This window comes from Phaseolus vulgaris, chromosome 6 (assembly GCF_051622355.1).
Source record: "Phaseolus vulgaris cultivar YP4 chromosome 6, ASM5162235v1, whole genome shotgun sequence".
Lineage (NCBI taxonomy): Eukaryota > Viridiplantae > Streptophyta > Magnoliopsida > Fabales > Fabaceae > Phaseolus > Phaseolus vulgaris.
Window position 1 is genome coordinate 31,870,833 of NC_143503.1, and position 20,067 is coordinate 31,890,899.

Below are 20,067 nucleotides of genomic sequence, written 5' to 3' on the forward strand. Positions count from 1 at the left end.
AGCATTGTTGGGCACAACCCATTTATATCTTTGACACCATCATAATTCTACCACCGAGGCAACAAGGAGCATGGACATTGTTTAATGTTTACTAGCGACAGATACCTAAGAATATTAAGGAGACCAAAACAAGTGAGGCCCTTGACACAGAAATTGAGGCGACGAAATCCAAAGCATCTTTTATCTTTTCTTGGTGGGTCCTGAAAGATAAGAAAACATTTTTAACAATTGAAGAGAGCCATGGAAAATGTCACAACAGTGTTCCACTCCATGCCGCTCCCCCTAATTCCCTGGTTAGAACCTCATGATTCAGGAAGCACGCTCACTCACTAACAGCGCAATCTTTGGCTCTCACCCCTTCTCACGATGAGCACGTGCCAGCATGTGCACCGGCTCCTTAAAACCTACCTAGCTCATCCATTCATTCATTCATTCATTATTCATCTATTCATGCCTGTCTAAAGCCAAGTAACACACAACAACCACAGTCATAGCCTGGCCGGCCAGCAACAACAACAACAACACCACACCATCCCTTTGACACGTGGACCTCTCCCATCATAAGATCGTGAAAGGACAAGACGGCGGCCGTCCATTGGACACAAGCAAAAAAGTGCAATGCAAACAAAAATTAAACCCTTTCCACATCATCATAACTTCTTTTCTTACCTCTGCATTAAGCCAACCACAACACACCAAACCCTTTACCTTAACCTTCCCACAAATATATATATCTAAGTCTTCAATTTCATAAACTTATCTCCCAACTACATCCCACTCCAAACCACACTATAATACTATAATTAACCATTCACTCCCTTCTCATCATCTTATACTCTCTCACAGCTATACTGTCAGAAATTCAAAATTAAACTTTTCCAGATCTTCATGGACTGGACTAGAGGCCACATGCTCGGCCGTGGTTCCACCGCGGCCGTCTACATCGCCGAGTCCCACCGATCCGGTCGAGTGTTTGCCGTCAAGTCGGCGGAGCTACACCGCTCGGAATTCCTCAAAAGGGAGGAGATGATTCTTTCCACTCTAAAGTGTCCTCATATTGTGGCCTACCAAGGTTTTGACACCACATTTGAGAACGGCGTTTACTGGTTCAACATGTTCATGGAATATGCGCCTCACGGGACGCTGGCGGAGCGCGGTGGTGGCATGGAAGAAGCAGTGGTGGGATCCTACACGCGCCAAATTCTGCAGGCGCTGCACTACCTCCACTCCAATGGGATAGTGCATTGCGACGTGAAGGGGCAGAATGTGTTGGTGACGGAGGAGGGGGTGAAAATTGCGGATTTGGGTTGTGCTCGAAGGGTGGGGGAATTGTCAGCGATCGCCGGAACGCCGGCGTTCATGTCGCCGGAGGTGGCGCGTGGGGAGCAGCAGGGGTTCCCTGCTGACGTGTGGGCTCTGGGGTGCACGGTGCTGGAGATGATCACCGGGAAGCCTCCGTGGAACGGCGGCGGTGACCCGGCGGCGGTGGTTTACAGGATCGGGTTCTCCGATGAGTTGCCGGAGATTCCTAGCGGTGTGTCCGAGCAGGGGAGGGACTTTTTGGGAAAGTGTTTGAAGAGGGACCCGAATGAGAGGTGGTCGGTGGAGGAGCTTCTTGGACACGGTTTTGTTAAGGAATGCACGGAATTGAAGTTGTTTTTGTTGGATTCAGACACTCCAACTGGTGTGTTGGAACGAGGATTTTGGGATTCCTTGGAGACAATTGAGCATGGAGCACGTGATTGCCCCTCTCCTAGGGACAGAATTGGTAGGTTGTTTTCGGATGAACCAGTTTGGGTATGGAACAACGATGATGATAATGATGATGAGCAATGGGTGACGGTGAGGAGCAATGAGTTCCATGAAGGATTATCCCTTCTCAAAACAGAAACTACTTTTAATATGGTTAGTGATGAGGAAACCGGTTTGGTTACTTTATGTGAACCTAAAATTGTAGCAACAAGTGTTGAATTGAGTAGATTATGGAATGCTGTTACTTGTGATGATTGTTATCCTAGAGGCAGAAACTGTGATTGTCTCTGCAGAGAATCATTATTGTCAGTTTGTGTGTTTCTAGTGATTGTTCTCCATGGAAAATTTGATTCCGATGGGATGGGAATTTTTATTTTTATCATGCATTGCCTTCTTTTTCTGCTCTCTTTCTCACTCTTTAATTCAACTTTGGATCGACCCAACACTTTTCATTTTCATCACTATAATATAATACGGGATAATGTGCGCTCCTCATAATTAATATATATAAACACTATTATCTTAATCTCATACATAATAATAGCCTGTGCCTGGTTTTGTGAATCATCATCCACAGTGAGTTGACATAATTTTTTAAATGTTATTAGTGTGGTATTTCCATAAAATTTTGCGTTGTTGAACTACACGAGCATTCTGAGCATTGTTTCTAGAATGAATTGGCACAAGAAGAAGGGTTGTTATGAGTAATTCAATCCAAAGAATGGTAGTTGATTGATAGTGACAGAGTTCTCCGATGGTGACAGCAAGTGATTCTACCCTATCCTAACTTATTCTGGCTATGAATTTCAAAAGCAGAGAGCTAGGATCTTAATTCTATTCTTGTATGCATCAGCATTTATGTTGCGACTTTTTAAGTGGCCACAACTTTTACCGCGAAAACAAAAATATGGTTCTTGTCTACTCTAAAATAAAATCAAACTGTCCAATATACACCACCTATGTTGTCTAATTACAAAGCTCCCAATGACAACTTTTTGTCATTTTACTGCAAAAATAAGGTTCTTGTATTTTTTTATCAACTTATTTTGTTTTTCATAAGTATATGCATGAGATTTTCTCTAGTTATCTTGGTTTCTATTTTAAATGTTTTGTTTTCACAAGACAATTCAAATATACTGAATTTTGAGTTTTTAAAAAAAATATTTTAATTACCATCAAATTTAAAATTTTTAAAATTTAAAAATATTAATATTAAAAATATTTTGTAAACCATATTCATTAATATTAAATTCTCTATAATAATAAATTTCTCCTCTTAAAATTCCCTATCCAACTACAGTATTAAGAAGATTGACATTCAGAATATTCATTAAATAAAATTTAATACTCAAGTTAAATTAGTTACAATAAAATGTAAAGTTTACAAATTTTCAATCTTAGATTTTTTTTTTTGTGGTCATGAGATTAGTAGCACTAATCGTAGTTTACTACGAGATTTGTTTTAGTAATTTAGTTATGTCGATCATATGTTGATGTATTTCACTAATATAAACTTGACTTAATCTTATGGAATGTAATCTAATTACCTTAACTATAAGTTTATTTATAAAAATATATAACAAGCATTTTCTGAAAAAAAAAATAATATAACGTTTAACTATCTAAAATCAATCAAAGAGATTATATGCGTACAATTCAAAATACTAATTTTGTATTTTGAATTACAAAATTCAAAATATAATTTTTTTTCATTCTGTATAATTCGAAATGTAAAAAATAAAAAATATTAATTTTTGAATTTTTTAACTTGGAAAGTTTCCAGATTCTACATTCTGGAATTAAAATAATCAATAAAATGCAGAGTGATTTGATATTTTAAGAAATATGAACTGCAGGAAGAGAATATGGAGGTGTAAGAAGAAATTCCCTTCTCAGAATTGCATCAACTGTTCCTAGGCCTCTTGTATTAATTATTCTTCGGCCATTACTTCCTGCACCCAACAAATTTGAACCTGCATCTTATCACTATGAAATTACCAAAATTTCCTCTGTAATTTATAAATAGGAATGAGGGTGTGAGTCAAAATGTATTCTAGATTTGGTATTCCAAAATACATTTTCGAACTTGGGTTTCCAAAACACTTTTCCAAATTCCATAATATCTTTTTCAGAATATGTTTTTAGATTTTATTTTTCAGAATTTATTTTTTTAATGTATTTTTTTGTATTCTAAAATCATTTTTCGAGAATGAGATATTGATTTTTCAATTCTATGGAATTTCATTTCCATAACACAAATCAATTCCAAATTTCCTTTTTCAGAATATATTTTTTAATTCTAAATTTTAAATTCCAGAATAAAAAGCAATTTAAAATTTTTAAAAGTTAATTAGGTACATGTTCAAAAGTCATTGGATGCAGAAAGCAATTAACTTATTATTTTTAGATTTGGCCCATTTTAGTTATTCACTTTTTTAAATATTTAACTGCATTTTTATTCCAAGTGAAAGCCATAGCCACCCCCACTAGTGGCTTAGAAGCAGAAAATTATACTTTATACAAAAAAAAATGAAGCTAAATCGTCAATTTAGATAAATTTCTCAACATTCACCTATAAAAGAAAAGGATTTAAAGATTTAAAGAAAAGGGTTTAAGTAAATAAAACTTTTCACACAAGTTAAAAGTTAATTTATGAATATTATCGTTTTAAAAAATTATTATTTTATATGTACCAATAAACCTAGAAGAGCTCCATATTTTTGTATAAGGAAAATATTGATGATGACAGTTACAATTAAAAAGATCCCGTAGGTTAAAAGCCAATCCAAACAAGACATAGGTGATGATATGCCGAAACAGTTTCAATAAATAAGCCTATTCTTTTTCATTTGTTTGAATACACAGAGCTTCAATAAATAAGCCTAATCTTTTCCATTTGTATGAATACACAGATCCCGACCTTCATTTTATGCCAAATCCTCAACACCAAAGAAGAATAAATGTGGAAAGTGAATAAAGATTTGAACCATTTTCTTTCATCAAAATCATAACGTTTATCCTGTTACGAGAATAAAGGGCAATCTTACTTGTGTACAACTCACCATTTATAGTACTAGGATGAACATTTCTTGCTCAGAAATAATTTGTCTTTATCTTTTACAAAATAGGATAAACGATAAGCAAAATTCAGTACTAAGAGATAACTTTAATACCATCAAACACTGGGCACTGTTCCTTCAGTTTGTCGAATCTTGAATACTGAAACAGTAGTTGCAAAATTTACATATGTGTAGAAAAAACAAATCAGCACTATATTTTCTGTCATCACTCAAAAAATTCACAATTTGTCAGGACAAAATTGATCCAAGTTCAACTAAAAGTAAAAATCGTATTCCTTGAGGAACAAACATACAAGGATTGAATAAGCTGTTATGAACAAACTGCCATGGAACTCCTGAAGAGTATACAAGAAGAAGCCCTTCCTACCACCAATGTTACTTACATATTCTTCTTAGAACCTGAATGTGACAATTTCCTGTCCAAGGACTGTAGTTGGCTCCGGAGGTTCTGGTTTTCCTCAAGTAAGCGATCATACTCAAGAAGGAACCCCTCAGATTGTTTTCTTAGAGCAGATACATTGGCTTCTGCAATATCTGCATCTTTAGTTTTTGACTGTAGTTCAGATTCTAGGCGCCTAAGTTCAGCTCTCAATCTAGCCCTTTCTTCCTCCACGGCCTTCATTTCTTCTGAAAAGGTAAATTTACCATCTTCAGACCCTCTGGTTTGCTTCTTGACAGCTTCCATGCCCTTTCTTCGAATCCGCAGTTCTCTTATGTAATGATGTAGTCTGTCTATCATAAGCGCAAGAAAAAGGATACCACCTGCAAATAATTGACCAAAGATGAATTATGCCCAGCTGTCATAGAGAAGGTTTAATATTTCAAAAACATTACAGAGAAAATAGGTCCAGAAAATCAGAACAGTATCATTTTTTTGGATTGGAGCTGCATTTTCACTCTTGTCATGATGTTTTTAATATGTGACCAAGTGTTATGATAAATCAATGGCATAAAACTTCCTAGGAAAACAGCCAAAACAAATTATGTTAACCGTGATACAATTTATATAAGATCCTTCCGGGGGCTTCTTGAACAAGAATAGCTCGTTTCTGAAAATATTGTCTAATAAAAGAGCACAATGTAAGAAAAGTTGGCTACAAAAGAAGATTTCAGGAAGCCAGAAAAAACCACTACAGAAGAAATCACTAGGGTTGAGCACTGTGAAACCAGTAGGATGGCTGAGCTTCATTTACATCCATGTGGCCAAATTGGATCCCCTTTTCACGCATTCATGCAGTCAGCTCATATCGAATTAGTATCTTAAGTCTGATTTATCTAGATAGATTGAGTCATTTGATCTTTCATCCGATGATTCGGATTCATTGACTGTGATAGCTTGAAAATTCTGAATCAACCCATTCTCTTTTCCCTTTTTTCAGGAGGAAAATGTTGATCCAACTGAGCACAGTACAAGTGAAAACAATTTGTTCCTTGTCGACAAAAGAAAATGAAGGAACAAAAAGTAATTTCTCCATGGATCTAACTCCAATGCCTCAGAAAGGAGTTAACAAAACAAAGATTCGTTTGTTAACATTTCCCAGACAATCAGACCATACAAGCTCACAATCATAATCCACAGCAATCCTGAACAACAAAATTTAACACCATAGACAACGACACAACTAGATGATTTCTGGTTGTGAGAGAAAAAAATCCCCAACATTGAAAACCATACACATCTGATTCCTATTTTAAAAACCCACCCAAAAAAAAGTCATCCTTTTCTCCAAGTCACATTGCTCAAGTTGCACCGACATAAAAACTAGGGAAGAAAGAAAATCATCCAGTAGCTTTTAAATAGAAACCAAGACATTCCAAGAAGGACCCAACAAAACAAATTACAAACCTAATGCAGGGAATACATGATTTAATAATACATGCAAATAATTACACCCAAAGGAATCAGATCAGGAATTGAGAAAGCAGATCAAATGATAGCAAAATAAGAAAAGGGAACAGAAATACCCATGAGTGTTGCTTCAAGGAGGTGCTTGGCCATGAGAACCTGATCGGTGGGATTAACGGAACCACCGTCCTCGATCTCATGCTTCTGAATTTTGATCATGCTGTACACACTCGACAAGAGCACCACGAGAATGGTCCCTGCAACGGTCTTCACTATCAAGGGTCCACGACCCCGCTTCAACCGATCCAACCCCATTATCACCAGTTTCCTCAACGGGGTCTTGAACAGCAGTAACGCTATCATCCCAGCCTCCGAAAATATCAACGTGAACAGAAGGTGAATCATCTTCCTAATTCAGATCTTTCCCCTCACCCGCACAACTCAAAATGGGATCAGAGAAAAATAACAAATTAAAGGGACAAGTTAGAGGTTGCGCGTCACTGTCATCAATCTTAAATCACAGCAGATTGGAGAATCACAAAAATTAAAAAAGAAAGAAAAAAAGTGTGACAGACAGAGAGAAGAGAAGTGAGACCCTTTCAAAAGCAGAACGACAATTGAATTTCAAGGCATGGACAAAATGTTGGGTACCTAAAAAAACATTTTGTTTTCTCACTCAGTCCTCGTACTTTCCCTTTTTTAAGGTTTTCAATTTTTCTGATTTTGCATCACTTGCACGGTATTATCCTATATTTACATGTTCAGATCAATTCGTGCACAGAGTGAGTTTTTTCACTACACTCAATAAATTTAATTATTTTTTTATGCCCGCAATAGTTGGCATTACAAAGTAAATGATTTTCAAATAGTTTTTGTTGTATTATGATTTACTCTTGTTTCGCCTTGCTTTTAATTTTTGTTATGTTGGATGAAGAGTAGCGTACACTAAACTGAAATGAGAACTGGATCCAAAACATGTAATTTCTAAAAGGTCTTACTTTGCTTATGCAGTTAGAGAATTAATACATAATTTTCTCACTGTGTAAAGAAAAGTAGAAAAGTGGCATGACCATAATTTGATAAGATTCAACTTCAGTTGGGACAGTTACACTCACATAACTGTTAACAAATCATTGACATATATGAATGTGAAGGGACACACGGACACAGACAACACAGGAACTTCTAAACTAAAGCTGAGGTACTATTCGTTAATAATGTTTTGTATATTTGGTACTTGCATAATGTGCATGGAATCATCAATGGAGGCTTCTTAATAATTCAATATAAGAACACGTAGTATTTCCAATTATATAACGCAGTATTTAGTTAGTACTGATCCTCAGGGAAAAAAAGAGTCCATACCCAGAAATATTATACTTCAGTCTAAAGAGAATAGATTTGGACTTAATTTTAATTAAATTAAATTCAGTTCTGTTAGGTTAGATTGGGTTTATTTATTAATTTATTTAACCAATTTTGAAAAAAAAAAGTATTTATTGAAAAAAATCAAAATAAATATTTTCAATATTTTTGGTAACAATAATACCTAAAATAATGCATGTATAAATAATATTTTTACTAGATTTTATTTACTTTTTTACTCGACTTAATTAAACTTAATTGAGTTAAGGTTGGATTAGGTTTACTTTCTTTCACAGTCCAACCTAATTATAGTTGAATTGAGTCATTGGATTGGATAATTTTAAAGTTTTATTTATTAAGAAAAAATAACTCAACAAAAATATTTTTAGTCTTTATTAGTAATTATAAAGTAACAACAATACTTATAATAATACATACATAATAATTATATAATAAAATATTAAATTATTTTATAAATATTTTTTTTTATCTACATGAATTATGTTTAAAATTCATTAATTTGTTATTTAACCTAATTTTAGTTGGGTGCATTAAATAAAACCTACACAATTTAATAACTCAACTCATAAAAAAATGTAGCTAAGTTGTTGAATTAAAGTACTTAATGGATTACATATAGTCTCCACCTACATCCTAACAACTTAATTGGAGTTCAGTCCATTAGATTTTTGTGTTCGCCATTTTTTTACATTGAAATTGTGTTATAGTATTTTTCTTATAGAGAGAAAATAAAAATATATAGGGATTTTATAATTTTTTAGCTTTTGTTTTATTGAGGTTTTAAAAAATAACGTTTTGTTTTCTTAGCACACTTAAAAAATGTTTATTTTCTTAAAGTTTATCATTTCAACAATACACCACTCAAAAAGAAACAAAGAAGAAAAAGGTTTCCAATTGTTTATATTATTTAATTTGTAAACACTTAGTTTAAAATTTATTTTTAAAGCTTAATAGATTTTGAATACATTTTTAATTATTAAATTGTGTGAAAGATTTTTTTAGAAGTAATAAAATAATCAAACATGTTCTATAATCTCACCATTATTTTTTCATGTACCTTTTGGAATTCTACCAAATGAAATTGGAGATAAAAAAGGTAACGGCATCAGACTTGGCAAAAAAGGATGACCAACACTTCAAAGGCTGAATTGGTGGCACTCACCGGAGGTGAAGGCAAAACTCCAGGGATTCACAAAATCTCTTTCTTGAAGTAGTTGCGGTGTGTCAATTATTCTTTTTCCGCAAATCTCTAATTAGGGTTCATAGTGTTGTTGCTTTTGTTGATCCTTATTGCCCCAATATTATTTCTGGAAGTGAATTGGGAGAATTAATTAGTCTATTGATTGTTGTTGGAAATCCTGTTTTTTTAACTGCAAATAAATGCAGATAACTGTATGTGATATTTTATTATTCTATTTTAATTTTGTTTTAGTTGTTGATTTAATATTTTTAGGTAACTGCATATAAAATCATTTAAGAATCCATTACTCTAAGTTCTAAGTACTATAATAAAATATCAGCTTCTGATTTATTAAAAAAAACCAACAATTGCGTTTTTGGTTGGGAGTTAGGCTAGCCAAATTTTCAATTTGATCTAGGGTTCAAATAGTCTTGTTTACCTAGGAGCATTTCCAGTCTTTTTTTTTAATTTAAAATAAGAATGTGTAAATACACGCTTTCATCCCATAACCCAAATTAAAAAAAAAATCTAGTGATATTTATATCTATACTTATACTGATTAATTTACATATATTCTGTGTCAACTATGAAGATAAATTTCCACGCTGTCGAAATGGGAAGTATAATGTTAATCCACATTCTTCTTTGTCAGGATGTTTATTGGATAGAGTGCCAAATAAAGAGAAATATAGATTCAAAAGAAAAGGGAAGCAGTCTTCACGTGGCTCTTGTTGGTTTTAATTCATTTTTATTTCGCACTTGTTTCCAGTATTATGAGGCAATGCAAATGATTAAATCAAAAACTGATTAGCTGTGGATCTAAGCTGACAACTGGTTAATGAATCATAGGAGCAACGTTAAACTCTAGAAATTTTGTTTACCAAGAAAAAGCTGAATAGTTAGTGAACATAGTAATAATTCTTGCTGCAAACTATTCACAAGCATTCTCTGGTTATGAAATATTTACAAAAAAAGCTTGACAATTACATCTAACAACAAACTTGGTAATAATACTAGAAAAGCTTGCTAGCAAACTCTTCAAAATCCTTCTCCTCATGTGATGATGAAACTGCAGCAGCAAATTGCCTGAGTTCTGAGAGACTCCTACCTAGCTGTAAAGCTACTTTGATTTCGAACAACTCCCCATTTTCTTTTTTATGAGGATCTTCTTCAGTAATATTTAGTTCAATGCTCTCTTCCATGAGCTTAAAGAAACCACAATTTGCCCTATACATCTCAAACACCATCCCTACTTGCCCCCCATGCTCTAATGTGTTGACAACACTTGCCAAAGCTCCTCCAATAACCCCAAGCATCACAGGCCAAGATGAACTCACAGAACCCAAAGAGCACGAACCCAATGCTGCAAGGCCAGATAGTAGTGGACCACAAACTGCCAATACCTTGTTCAAGTTCAAAACTTCTTTACCCAACCTCAAGTACTCTGCCATGTCCTTCTTTTTCAAAATCATCACGATCTTTCTCATTTCAGCCTCCAACCTTGCATCCCATCCATTCTTCCCTTTCAGTTTCCCACCTAACTGTTCTTTTCCTGGACTCCTTTGCTTCTGTCTAGGCCACCACACTGCTGGCTCCACGGTTCGAGGGAGTTTTTCAAGCATTGAGCCCAATAGTGGAAGAGGGAAGGCCCCGTCCAATGCAAACACTTTCTCCATTGCTTCATCAACATCATTCTCACTAGGATTCCCTAGAGAAAGCCTTGTTTTGAGTTCTCCATGAAGCTGCTTGAATAGCCTAGCAGCATTTCTCTGCTCCTCTGCAAGCTGTGATGGCTGAATTTTGTTCATGACCAAAATTAACCCTGTGGCTGCCATGTAAAGAATTGTGGAGGACACCTTCAAGGCCACAATTGGTGCTCCACCTGGACTAACAGCTGCAAGGCCAACCATAGCTGAAGCAGAAAGAGTGATCATATTAACAGATGTCATTAGAAGGTGGTTCCAGTTGTCACGCTGTGCTCCAATATTCTTGTGCATCTCCATTCTATCTGCTACTATCTCCATAATCAAATGAAGCTTGACCACCTCCATGGAATTTGGTGTGCTTGTTCCAGATGTTGTAGAACCGTTAGTGTTGATTTTGGAGTAGTAAGGATCCTCTTTTGCACGAGTTGTGGTGGTGGTTGAAATGTATTTATTTAGATAATCCAATTCTGCCACCACCAAACTTCTGTTAGGAAGCCTAGCAGTGGAGATCTTGTTGAGCTTGATCTTCGGCACTTTAATTGTGACAGCTATTCTTCTTGTACTGAAATATGAGAAAGAAGAACATTTGCTTGAAAGCATAGTGGTTCCCATGTGCTATTACCACCAGTGTGTAAATATTCAGTATTTCTGCTGTTTATGAGGGCCTTAACTAGTAATTATTAGGGTGTATGTGATTGAAGACACGTTTGGGATTGAGTTGTGCCACTTTCTCTTATAGCACATGCATAAGCAGGTGGTTGCACAACATGGTTCAACATCTGAGCATTGAAATCTACTTGTCCTTTCACTTTGGCTGTTTCTGCTTTTCTCCTTCCTATGCTGACTTTCAACAGAAATAACGAGTAAACCCAGCAAGGCTGTAATACCAACAAAAAATAAATTGTAAAATAAAATAACTCATGCCCTGAAGAAGAGTTTACCTAATGACCCTGCAAACAATTAAAAATGAACGTCTTGTTGAATGTTTTAACTTGCTTTTTTCACTACCAACAACCATCATATGATAATAATATCTGCTATAATAAAACATACACAAACCTCCAAAATAAACTAAAACACATGGTTATGGTTAATGGTTAATATTTTAGTGCATTCCCATGCATTTATTTAATCAAAACATTTTGGCAGAGTTTAAGAACGTATGACTCAAAGTCCATTTTTTTTTTCACATTTATTGCATTCTTTCACGTGGGTTGAGTAAAACTGAGTTTTCATAATTGATTACTGTAGGGTGCCGCGGTTGTTCACAAGATATAATCACTTTGAAATTAATGCCTACATATTTGTCAAGTATAACTCAAAAGGGTCAGAGGTTTCTTTTTCTGACCACTTCCTCAAAATCCCCACGCATTTGTGAGTATAACTTTATAACTTCAGTAAAATAAGGCAAATATTTCTCTAATGTTCACACATCCTTAACCTTTTTCAAGTTGAATACTGTACCACATTTTTCAAGCAAATATTTTACCAGCTATATTTGTTATAATTTCATAAATTGCCAACATATAAAAATAATAGTAAAAAAAATATTTTTAAGAATAAAATCATTAAAAATGTACAGTGTGATTTACAGTCAAATTTTGGTTGTTATATTCACATGTTGAAAATGTTTAATCAATTGGGATTATTTCGCATCAATTAAATTTTGATGTCAACGAATATGAAAGTAAGGATATTGTATTTAATCTAATCATATCGCAACTTCAACAAAAAAAGAATCATCATATCATGTCGTGTTCTTTCTATTTTCTAAATTTTGCTGGGACAAGTGTGTATATATTAATACTCATATTGTGTCATAGTCTTTCTAAATTGTTTTGTTGAAATTATGGTGTAAAAATATGATAAGTATATTAGTATAAACTAACTCAACTTTCAAATTTATAAGGCAACAAGTCAATGACCCCTTAGTTTTGGTATATGCACTTCGCTAACATCCATGAAAAGCCAGTGTGGATTGTCTCAACAAATTAGAAACCTAACCTAACACGAAGAGTTAGTTGTCTCAACTTCCACGTGACTTGAAACGGAACACGTGCCACACATCTTCCTCAGGATTCAACAAACATAGATCCTGACATTGATGCCCTTTCTTATAAAAGTGCATAAAATGCTCAATTTATGATACTACTATATTACTTCAGATTTTTTTAATTAGGTGTGTTAGTTATAACCTTTGACAAAGTTGCCTAGAACAATTAGCTGCTTGGTTATTGTTTTGTCTCCAAAATTCTTTTCACAGTTACAGGTGAGGATAAACTGTGTGTTCAATTTCATATAATTCTTTGGAATCATGTTAAAACACTAATTAAAGTGTTTTGAAGTTAATTTCTCCAATATGAATCTATAATAAAAAACTAATTCTGAATCTATAATTATTCTAAATTGCGCGACTTTAAATAAATTTTACATTGAAAAAAAAATTATACCAGATTTTTTTACTAACATGATTTGGTAATGAAAACATTCAAACATAAATTACAGAACTTTAAAATCAATTTTAAACATAATCAGTTTAATTGAAAATCAATTCAATCAACCTTGTCCAAACACATCAACATTCAAAAACTTCTATATTCCACTCAGGACAAGCTAAAAAGTATTGGCAACACATTAACTTAAACGGAAGATCTTCTTTTGATTTGTTTAAACTGATGGAAACTACTCTGCAAAGAGTAACAGTCTCCTAGCAAGCATATACTGAAAAGAGTGTAAACAGTATTCTTCTCTGCTTCAGGCTTTAGTCAATGCCAGAGATCGTGCTCGAAGATTTAAGTATATTGACCTAAAATAAAATACACATAATCAATGATCTCAATTTAGATGCTGTTATAGCAAAGGGAAATGGGAATGATCATTAACAAGTCAAGGAATCAGAGGAAAGGAAAACAAGAAACACGTGCCAGAAAAATGCTGCTACGCTTTGGAAAACAACACGGAAATGAAGAGGCAAGAATTTGTGATTTATCCACCCCACAACTGGCGAGATCTGCGGTTCAATTCAAGGGAGTTATAAATTCAAAAACAAAAACATAAGAATTGACCTTCCATTAAATTCTGTCATTTTCTACACTTGAAAGATAAATATTACCGTCCATGCAGTGTACTGCACTGATGGATAATCCTTCCTAACTTTAGCTTTCACATTCACCCAAGGTTGGCCTGAAATCCAATTTTCCATCATAAACATAAGCACACAATTCACCAACCAAGTATGTCATTCATTCTACACATCATGCTTAGAATGGTCTCATTTTTTTAAAAATAAATAAACTAATAGTTGAAAAAAAATGTCAGAGTTGGACATCCTATTTTTGCCACTGATGAGAATAATTCTTTTTGTCTGTTTTCCACATGTATCTTACTTGAATGTGAATAAAGAAGTTAGATGTTGAAAAATGACTAACCTTCAACAACTAATCCGTAGTAAATCATGAAAAGCAAATTGTTCCAAGGAGAAGATGTACACTGTTCAATCAGAACCTGAAAATAAAAAAAATCAATAAAAGAAGAATTAATTACAAAAGGATAAGTTATATGTACAAACTTTTCTATCATTTCTGTAGGGAAAGGTGGTATATAAAAACCTATCCATTTAATTACAAATAAATTCTTGAAGAAATATGATCAGAAATTACTTATAAGATTCAATTCATTTATAGCATTTTAAGTCAGCAGACATTTAATGCTGCAAAAACTGTAAGAAAAGCAGACTTACGACAGGGGTACCAGCTGCAATGCCTGAATTCAGGTCGTGATACATATAGTTAGAACTTAGAACAGAAGGATTTGCAGTTTTACCTTCTTCGCCACAGTTTTTGTATCTCTCTTTCCTTTGAAAATTTTGTCCAGTATTAAATGAAAAAAGTGTCCAAAGGGTCCAATATAACCGGCTCCAAAAAGCTGCATGCAATAAACGATTTATGCTTCGCAATGCTTAAATATAAGTATATAACTAGAAAAGGTGCAAGTCACTCATAACTGCAGTAGTAGTGATTAAATTAAAACAAAGGTTTAAGCAAGAAGCCTACTGGATTTGCTGCTATTTCGTCTATCTATTATGGCATGGCATAGTTCATCAAGATGAGCAGTAACATTTAAATTACTAAAAGACTCATTTCATAAGTAAATTTTGATCCTTAGTGTTATCTTGGTGGATGGAATTGCTGCATTGCCATAAGTAAATGTTTGAATTTTAAAGTTTCTCATATATTTAGTGAAGGAAATAAATGTGTGAGAAAGTTTAGTAAAAGTGGATGTGAAGTAGGATTTTTCATTGATTTGATAGTTTGCGTCTTAAACAAGTTTTTTTTCAGAAATAGGTTTGAGTATGAGGTGCCAATCTAATTGGGATGATGTCATATTCTTGTAATGATGCTATCATGAGTGATATCATTCAAAATAAATAAATTCATTCCAGCATTTTTAAAAACAGCTTTTGTTAATAGAGTTCCGATTTTCTATCATACCAACCCCCCAATGTCCATCCGAAATAGTCAGATGCTTTATCTTTCCACATAAATATTAGAAGAACAAAATACACTCCTCTTTGAGATGCTTAAATTACATATTTTTCCCTTTTTATTTTAAAAACTACACTCCCCTTTCCACAATATCAAGGTGCACACACTTTATAGTTTGTATTAGACTTATTAATATTTTTGTTTCCTCTGATACGAAAATTGTGCGATTTTAGTTATCGTTCAATTGTGCCCATTGAACCCTTTCAGTATCCCCAATCTGCAATTTTAATCTTGGAGTTCCAATTGTATCAATTAGATCTCCTATACATCGCAATTGTTCGCTGTTTAAGGATTAAAACACACAATTGCAATAGTTAGGGGCAAAACTATGCAATTAAGTCTTTATTCCAACGTAAATGAGACTGCTAACTATGCAGAAACCTTGTACGACTGTGTTCTTTCCTTTTCAACTTTAAGATCACTTACAAGTTACAACTAATTTAAACCACCGATTGCATTCAATTAGCAGACTTAACAGATGCAATGATATTTTGAACACTTGTCAAGTCAACACTGAAATTTGGCTCAGAATCTTTATTTCATCTTTTTAAAGTCCCAAAGTTTTAGTAGATATGCAAACCCAATTGCCAATAGTACCAACAACCATAAAAAAGAGCAAATTAACCCATAAATATAGCACATATTAATCTTTCAAGGGAGGGAAATTTAAGCATCACTCCTCAAGTCCACTGAAATTTACTCATATCAGAAAATCAGGCTATGATACTACTTAGGATTGGATAGAACATGATTAAACTAAATAAAAAAGGAAAAGGAAAAGGAACTCACCACTTTGAGAAGAAGACGTTTTAATTGAAGTTTCTGTATCCCAGAAAGTTTCTGAGACACAACATCGCTGATCGCTGATACTACACCTGCAGTGATGACCTAATTTGACCCCCAACGAAGCAGTCAACGAAAAGGGATGCAAAATAAAAAATAAGAAAAATTGAAAGTGAGAATGATGCAACGAAGAAGAGGTACCTTGGTTCTCAAAGGGTGTTCCTGAAGCTGTTTGACGTAATTGTTGAGTCCCTTCTTTACCAAAGAACCCATCTTGCTCCCACCCTTTGACTGAATAGCAGGTAACTGCGTCTGGGTTCGTCACTTTTGTGTATGTGTATTATCGTTCTTTTCCCAAAAATATATTGGAGACAAACATTAACCCACGTTGTTCTTGTTTCGGTTTTACTTTTTACACCCATGTCACATCCCCGTGTAACACATGGCTGTTTATTAATTATTATGAAATAAAAACTAGTAGTGACACCTATATAAATTATAAGCAAACTTAGTGACAAAATTAATAATTTAAATTTTTTTTATCATAAAAAATATATAACATATCATTTTTTTTTATAAAAAATTTCATGTTAGACACAACTATATAACTTGACATCTCAACTAGGCTGACATTCCAAGTAACAACAATCATCTGTCATTATATGGAAAAAATATTATTAAAAAAACACAAAAATACAAAAATATGAGAGAACTAGATCAAAATTCATATATTAACAAAAATGATATATAGGTAGACTATACATATTCATAAAGAATTCTAAGAAATGGAAGTCTATTATACCAATGAAATGATTCTTTATGTCAGCACACGCATTCCCTTCACGAAAAATATGAATAATCCTAAACCTGATTGTCCCACAAAAATTAAGACAAGTATTCCAAGAAAGAATATATAACATATCATTTAAAATCAATGTTAATTTCTAAAATGTTTATCTTATTTTATATTTGTATGATATGTCATAGGTGTATAATAATTGCTCGAGATTTTCAGTATTGATTTAGCATTAACAATTTTGTCATGTATAATTATAATTGATTTAAAGGTTAAAATTATTCTTAAAGACCGAAATTAATTATTAATTAAAGATATACTTCAATGTTTTAATTCCGAGTAAACACGACCATGTCTATTTTAGCAAAAATATGTTATTTTTATATTCCTAACATTCTTTTAGCGTTTTTACGGGTAACTATAGTTAGTTTGGTCTTAAAAATGAAAATTAGTAATTAAAATAATAAAAATATTTTAAATTAATGAATTAGATTATTTTTAGGTATTAATTCAGTTAAGTAGTGTATTTAATATTTTTAAATAAATACATTTGTGCCATAAAAAAGAGAGAAATTTTTAGTTGTATACTTATGAATTATTCCAACACATGCTCCTGCTCCAGTACATTAAAGAAGACATTAGCAATAAGTTGTCTTAGTTCATACATACATATATATATATATACATATATATATATATATATATATATTATGTTTTTTACATAGTCAACTTTAACAGGTATCCTCGGCAAAAGCAAACACAATAAAATATAATTAGACAGGCAGAAGGATTGTAAAGAAAGTTGTGGTTAATAAAAAAAGATAAGTGGTTGAGTTATTTATGGGAATATTCTAAGTCACAAAAAGTTAAGCACCACAATTGTAATGTCTAAAGAAGATTTTCAATAAAGTGCCATATGTGTTATGCAAAAGTAAATTAATCATTTTTCAGTTGTTCACCTTTTAGTGTTGCATTCAAATGCAAATACACTTTGTTTAATACCAATTACCAGAAGAAACTCTATATTTGATGTAGATATCATTATCATGCTCACGATACTTTAATGCTGTCCAATAAAAATAAAGGGAATAATATATATGTAAGAAAATAATACTTAGAAAAAAAAAACACTTTGGTTGATGTTAAAGTTCCTAATTCTTTACATACCCACTAATTGATTACTAAAACCCTTGTTTAATCAGAATATTGAACCTCAACAAATATCCCAAATTTTGATTTTAAACTTTTGCTTCTGCTTAGAAAGTTTTCCATTTTATGATAAAGTAGAAATAATTAAGTACTTTCATCATTAATAAAATAATACATGCAAAATTTTCATAAATCTAATAAGATTGTAAGTGATGTGAAGAGTGTGGTTAAAATTTTATTTTTTTTAATTAATAACTTATTAAGATTATAAATTTATTTTTATATTTAAAAACTAATTAATTTTATATATACTTATTTTAAAATTAAATAATAGTAATATAATTATTTAAATATTTAAATAATAATAATTTTTAAAACATTAATTTATAAAATAATAATAAAATTATAAAGAATAATATTAATTAAAATAAAATTTTAAAATAATGATAATAAATACAAATCAAATAAATTAAAATAATTAAATAAATTTATTAAATAATAATAATAATAATTTATTTTATTTTATTTCTATCAAATAATTAATATAATCAAATATGTTATAGAATTTAGATACTATTCATAATCAATTATATATTTTATTACAATTATATATAATAATTTTTATTTTATTATAAATATACTTAATATTTTTGTTTTGTAATATAATTTTTTTTATCGACAATAAAAAATAAATTAATGTGAACCATTTTTAACCCTTATACATAAATTTTGTAATATAATCTAATTTTTTTTTTGTCTCATTTTTATTTTTCTTTGCCTTCAGCGTGTCAAAACCAAATTTTGAATAAATTGAGAAAATCATCAATATTAACGTATCTTTCCATAATCACTCCATATAAAAGAAACATAATCTTCACTGTTCATGTGGATATCCTTTCTCACATTTCACTTCACACAATACCCATCACTTTATTCAAAAATTCCATTATAAAGATATGAGTTAAGAGTTGAAATTAAAATTGAAGAGCAATAAAAGTTTTCATAGATGTACTTGTTAGTCTTATATTTCTTTCCTAAATCATCTAATATTTAAATATTTAATTCATACTTTTAATACTTTAGTATACTTGTTAATTTATGTAACTTAAATTAATTATTTTATTATTTTTATCTTTTTTGTTTTGTTGATGGTTGTTTTATAATTATATTAATGATGTTAACACATGTATTTAAAATATTTTAAATTTCTTTTCTTCCAAATCTCTAAAATGTTGAAGAGGAAGTAAATTGGATGAGGGAAATTTCGTTTTCCATCATTCTACTTAAAAAATTAAACAAGAATAAAATGCTAATATATGTTAATTTTATCTTTACGAATGTTAATGTGATTTTATTTATTTATCACATACCACTTTTGTAACCGTATAGATTTAAACATTGATTTATCAAATATCAATTTGAGTGATACTGAATTTAATCCTTTTAAATAATATCTCAAGTTCAAATTTTATAGATGAAAAAAAAACGTAATTAAAAAGAGAGAAACTCCACTAACATAGTCCGTCATGTTCGTAAAGAAATTAATTATTAACTAAAAAAAACTGATAAATATTCCATTTCATGGTTAAGTAAGAAAAATGTCAATTTATCATATTATTATCTAAGATTTAATTCTTTTTACTGGATTCAATCCTCATGGTGAATTTTAACAAGCATGATATTTTCTTTAGAAACACGAAAAAAAACATGAATCAATACTAAAGAATTGAAAGTTCAACTCAGCGTATTGAAAAAGTAAATCAGGCATCAATGGTGTAGAATAATTTTCTTCCATATTCCATATAATAAATTTATTAGTTTTTATAATAGTTATCTTAAAACTCA

At 31.9% G+C, this 20,067-nt stretch overlaps 4 protein-coding genes across 4 annotated transcripts; 1 reads left to right on the plus strand and 3 right to left on the minus strand.

Annotated features, from left to right (window-relative positions):
- The first annotated feature begins 353 nt into the window (after positions 1-353).
- LOC137833552 (mitogen-activated protein kinase kinase kinase 18) lies at positions 354-2,224 on the plus strand. The gene is given in 2 exon segments (XM_068641894.2): positions 354-2,178; positions 2,180-2,224. Coding segments are annotated over 2 exon segments (1,335 nt in total). The 5' UTR covers positions 354-888.
- A 2,674-nt stretch (positions 2,225-4,898) lies between these two features.
- Positions 4,899-7,399, minus strand: LOC137832213 (uncharacterized). The gene is made up of 2 exons (XM_068640255.2): positions 6,798-7,399; positions 4,899-5,594 (listed from the first exon to the last, which is right to left on the minus strand). Exons 1-2 carry the CDS (start codon positions 7,081-7,083, stop codon positions 5,212-5,214), a joined length of 669 nt encoding a protein of 222 aa, XP_068496356.1. The 5' UTR covers positions 7,084-7,399; the 3' UTR covers positions 4,899-5,211.
- Positions 7,400-10,143: 2,744 nt separating this feature from the next.
- Positions 10,144-11,750, minus strand: LOC137832214 (putative F-box protein At4g22030). The gene has a single exon (XM_068640256.2). The coding sequence runs from the start codon at positions 11,560-11,562 to the stop codon at positions 10,258-10,260; it is 1,305 nt and encodes a 434-aa protein (XP_068496357.1). The 5' UTR covers positions 11,563-11,750; the 3' UTR covers positions 10,144-10,257.
- Positions 11,751-13,458: 1,708 nt separating this feature from the next.
- On the minus strand, positions 13,459-16,691 carry PMP22 (Peroxisomal membrane 22 kDa (Mpv17/PMP22) family protein). Its single transcript, XM_068640257.2, has 7 exons — positions 16,479-16,691; positions 16,284-16,382; positions 14,773-14,874; positions 14,379-14,454; positions 14,063-14,133; positions 13,875-13,960; positions 13,459-13,756 (listed from the first exon to the last, which is right to left on the minus strand). Exons 1-7 carry the CDS (start codon positions 16,548-16,550, stop codon positions 13,705-13,707), a joined length of 558 nt encoding a protein of 185 aa, XP_068496358.1. The 5' UTR covers positions 16,551-16,691; the 3' UTR covers positions 13,459-13,704.
- Between the last annotated feature and the right edge of the window lie 3,376 nt (positions 16,692-20,067).